The following is a 4,960-nucleotide window of genomic DNA, read 5'->3' on the forward strand; positions in this document are numbered from 1 at the left end:
GCTACATTTTCCTGTATTAGTCGGTTATGACGGTTAAAGGTAGGTCTCGATGCAATGGTATGGTTGCTGCAATAGTCCATTAGTAGTGTAATGCATGTAAATGAACCCTCTTTTTAATCCTTCCATTTCTGAGTAACCCAAATTATGGGTTATATTCCCACAGAAAATGTACAGAGAACAATACAATATTTCATACTATTAACAATCTGGATAGCTATAGCACCAAGTATTGAAGTTACCAAGGGGGAAAAAGATCTTTCGAGTTTGGAGCTAACTCTCAGAAAGGCTCTGACCCTTATCCGATTATTCGCTATGATGATCTGTGGCATTATAGTCGGATGTTTCAGTTAAGGACTTAGCCGTTGTGGAATCGTCATCTCCAGTTTCAGAAGCTGAGCTAGCTGCGTCGAACTCCTTCCCTGGACAGTCAATTTGGACAGACTCAGCAACTTCATTGTTATAACTATCATAATCATTACTCCTATATGAAGATGTCAATTCTTCTTTCTTGACAACATTAAACACAATTCCATTATGGATCATTTCGGGCTGCAAAAGGTCACCTTCGGTTAACATTATGCTAGATCCATTCGTCACAACACTGTTGCCATTTTCCTTATTAACAGATTCTGCGCTCTCGGATCTCCTATCTGGTGTTGTGAGCCTGGGATTACGGTACTGAAAATCATGAGGGTTAGCATCATCCACCGTGCCAGTATTTAGTTCAGTATCAAGTTGCAAGTTATGGACAAAGTCAATGAATGTATCTGCGGAAGCAGTCCTCATCAAAGGCCCACCCGATCTGGTCCAATTATTCAACTCTGCACTTTCGGATTCACTGTCACTTACATCGTGTACGCTACGGTGGGACTTCCAGTTTTTACTTGCGGCTCCGTAACCATTGACACTTTGATGCAATGTGGAAGAAGCATCCGCAATGAAGTCATCAAGGGAGCCTGACGAATTCTCTCGAGCAATGACATTCCACGAAGGTATTCTTCTTATAGCACTGAATTTAACAGCACTGGGCAGACCATGAGAAGTGGCAGCCACAGCTCTTTCGGAACTTCTTTTAAGTCTCCTCCTATGATTGAGAATTGCAACACACTCATCAAGAACAATCTCAATTCCACAATTTGCTTTTATGGCCGAAAGCTTCTCCCAGGTGCATCTTCTCCCTTGGTTAGTCGCCTTTTGCAGCTCTACATAAGAAGGGTTCTGTATAATTCTTGAGTACTGGTGCACGATACAGGAAGAAAAGACAATATACACAAGTTAATCACTATTCTACTCAATCATCCCAAATAAATGAATAAGTGATGCATAAATATATTCCTAACCCTTTCGTAACATTTTTTTCTCCGAAACTTTTTTTCCGATTTTAAGATATAGAACATATCAAATTGTTCCAATTTGTTTGTGAGGTACACTGAAACTTTCAATAATCACCAACACTTTTTTCTTCAAATTAATATCTAGTTGAAGTTTTTTTCTACAAATAAAAACTAGTTTATCTAAACGTGATTCGGCTCATACCTGAGCAAGAGTTGCAGGCATAACAACTGTTACATCACCCTCCCAGTCTTGAGCAAACAGCTTGGCAAGTCCACCTAATGGAAAGCCGAGTTCGAGTACTTGATTACATCTATGCTTGACCTCCATCTCCACAAGATGAGCAAGCTACAGGATCAAATACCACATTAAATATTATCGTAATATCATTGCATATTAAGAACATGATGGCAGGAGCTTACGACATCCAACAGGTAACACGTATTATATGCAGCTAATATTCAGATTGGAAGGCATGCCCATGCTTAGTTTACAAACAAATGCATATTCCTGAAAAACTTACCAATATTGCAACACATAGCTTATTCCAAAGAGTGAACTTGTTACTCTACCCACTAATTCTAGTAAAAGCAATGGCACTAAGAAACTAAAGAACCACCTGCCTATAGAATTAAACCACTAACAAGGACATGTTTATGTTGTATGCTAATACGAATAATACGGCAAAGATCTCTTTTCTTTTAGTCATCCACATTTCGCGACATGAATATACTCTAGAAGTTGGTGGGGAGTGGAACATGACAAGCAATAACGTCCACACAGTTTTGTCCAACATATAATAAGTATATAGTGCATGCTATCTCATGACTCAGAGAAGCAGACATACAACTATACACATTATCACATCCATCAGTAATCATAGAAATCTAGAAGCTTAAGAAGATATAAGAAATGGAAATGAATACATATAAATGTGAAACTTCATTTAAGAAACAAATGCATAAAATGGAAGTAAATAGGCACATCCATATGTATGTATTATTGTGCTTCAGTAAAGGTCCAAACCCATGGCATACCTTGGCAGCAAAGTTACCTCCGTAAGCTCGTATAATTTCTTTCAATCTCAACAGTGGTGCAATATGAGGATTGGCCTGACTAACTATAAAGTGATTGACATTAAACAGCTCCTTCAACTGGATCATAGGTAAATCCATCTCCAAGCTACCATCCCTCCATCGGCGCACCGGTGTAGAGCTTTCTTCAGGACCCAAATTAAATGGAGGATGGTAAGGAACAATTTCTCCACTTCTATTCTTAGCCATCAGTTCCTGAGCCTCAAAAAGGCCAGGAAAAGCACAAGAAGCAGTGACTGCACTCCATATAACAACATGGGGTGAAGTCAAGTAGTTAAGGCATCTCGGAGGTTCATGCTTTCTTGGGGAGCAAACTGTGATCCCAAGAATCCGGCCAGTCATATCATACGCTTCTTGAAATGTAAGATTGCTTGTTAGATGCCTCAACAACATTTGCAACTGTCTGATCTCGTGAACTGCACCAAACGTTGTGACCCTCTTTACAACCGTATAAATCCCACCCATTTGATCGAAAAACTGCAACGACTGCAAGGAATCCTCAAAAAAGCTTTGAAGCTCAGGCCAAGACCTAGTGGCAACAATGGCGCACATAAGAGATCCTACACTTGAACCAGCAATTATCCTAGGCAGAAGTTTATGTTCTACCAGTGTTTTAACTACACCGACATGAAAAGCTCCAAGTGAAGCACCCCCACTTAACAGCAAAGCTGTTCTCCCAAAAGCATGTCTAGTTTCGTGCATGAAAGCATGTTTTTCTTCCAATGCAAGATCTTCTGAATCAGAGTCACAAACCATTCTCAACTGAGTTGATACCTCATCGATGTACTCCTTGATTAGCCTGGGAGCATGAAGCCTATCCTTGTGAAGCTCAGGGTTACACATATTACCTAAATTTCGAACAAGATCAGCACGCATACAAAATATTATATCTCTAATAGATCCCTCTTCCCTTCGGTGGCGAAGCTCTTGAAGTTTGTTCCTCACTAATTCCACATCATAAAGGTCTGCTTCGTTCATCTTCGGTCTCTCTTTATCAAGCATCTTAGCTGCATGAGCCCATTCCTCGTACGTCAATGCACTTCTCATCAAATTTCTCCAAAATTTCCTCCTATATGCCATCTCAGCCTTTACCTTTACACCCTTGGACCGTTTCAACAAGAAAAAAACTATTGTAATCATTGCTAATATCCCCTGCGGGTTTCTTGGATTCAACCATGATATAACGGGTGCCCAAACTCTCTTAAACTTATGCAAGATATCCAATAACACAAGAAATATCTGATGCCTCAAATGTGAGATAGACTTACAAAACAGAACCCTGAAAGCAATTGTTCTTCCAAGAATGCCTGAAGGGCCGATCGGAAAATGATCAACACGGGCCTCATTACTTATATGATCCATGCCTTGATCAAACACAAAGTAAATATTTCTCTTCTCACAAGTGAAAATTCAAAAGAGGTTATGTAATCTACAAGACTTAATACAAGAAAAGATGGATTTTTGGCAAATGGGTTAGTCTTGTAGACTAAAATAAAATCATATAAAGGAATTGAATTTACAGTGAGATATCATACAATGAATAACTTATAGTTATATGTTTCACTCCAAATTTAAATGTATAAATTAATGAATAATTGAGAAAACAAGGACCAAACTAAAGAGAAATTAAATCAAAACAGCAACAACAACATAGGAGTATATAAGTGTTGAAATCAAAAGGTTTAGCTCGAAACCCAGATGGTGCAAACGTCTGAAAGGAATGAAAAAGACAAGATTTTGAATCAAGACCCAGAAATCAAATCAAATCTTCTATTCCAAATCGGAAAAAGATAATTTTTTTTGCAACAAGATTAGAGACCCAGATGAAACATATGAAAAGGGTAAGACTAGAATATGAATATTATATAGAATATGATTGCAGAAAAGGAAAAAGAATAGAAAGGGGTAAGAAAACCTTCCCTCTAAGCCTGCCAAAGAAGACAAGGCTTAGGGAGAAGGAGAATTGGGAAATATATGATAATCAACAATTGAAAATGAAAATGAAAATGGAAATGAAGAAACGTTGGGGTGTTGAAGAATGAGGTAATGATATGCGGAGACACGTTTAGCTTTGTCTTTGTTTCTTTAACTTCTTTTTCACAACAACGTTTATGTTTGTTCTATCTTTCAAAAAAATTGGTGCTATTCACGTCCTTTTTTAGAAAGTGTTTTTTTTTGTTTTTATTTTGTAAGAAGCTAATCTATTTAGAGATTTTTGGTTATCTATCTTAATAAATATCATTTTTAGGGATCAAATTTTTGATCTTAGGATTTAGTGGGCTCTTATACAATTAGACTAACATCTTGTTGATTCTTTTAGAAAATATTTTAAATTTATATTATCCACGTATAATCGGGTTGTTTTTGTTGATTTTAGATTTTTTTTAATAATATTATTATTTTAATTTGTTTAACCTTTTTAAAATTTATGAATTTATTGTTTTTCAACAATAACAAAAAAAAGAAGACAACATATAAAATAATAAATGTTCAAAGGGTAACTTTTAGATTACTGCTAGGGTAAGAAAAGTAAC

At 37.0% G+C, this 4,960-nt stretch overlaps 1 protein-coding gene across 1 annotated transcript; it reads right to left on the reverse strand.

The window, feature by feature from the left end:
* Positions 1-100: 100 nt before the first annotated feature.
* LOC109341517 (triacylglycerol lipase SDP1-like) lies at positions 101-4,508 on the reverse strand. Its single transcript, XM_019579446.1, has 3 exons — positions 2,370-4,508; positions 1,537-1,680; positions 101-1,236 (listed from the first exon to the last, which is right to left on the reverse strand). Exons 1-3 carry the CDS (start codon positions 3,786-3,788, stop codon positions 304-306), a joined length of 2,496 nt encoding a protein of 831 aa, XP_019434991.1. The 5' UTR covers positions 3,789-4,508; the 3' UTR covers positions 101-303.
* Positions 4,509-4,960: the final 452 nt, after the last annotated feature.

This window comes from Lupinus angustifolius, unplaced genomic scaffold (genome assembly GCF_001865875.1).
Source record: "Lupinus angustifolius cultivar Tanjil unplaced genomic scaffold, LupAngTanjil_v1.0 Scaffold_490, whole genome shotgun sequence".
Taxonomy (NCBI): Eukaryota; Viridiplantae; Streptophyta; class Magnoliopsida; order Fabales; family Fabaceae; genus Lupinus; species Lupinus angustifolius.

Bases quoted from the DNA above. Each gene is read 5' to 3' on its own strand.
- LOC109341517 (XM_019579446.1), bottom strand. From the start codon at position 3,788: ATGGATCATATAAGTAATGAGGCCCGTGTTGATCATTTTCCGATCGGC. The intron at 1,681-2,369 runs GTATGCCATGGG...TTGATCCTGTAG, and splicing joins GAGGTAACTTTGCTGCCAAG to CTTGCTCATCTTGTGGAGAT. The intron at 1,237-1,536 runs GTATGAGCCGAA...ATCGTGCACCAG, and splicing joins TGCCTGCAACTCTTGCTCAG to TACTCAAGAATTATACAGAA.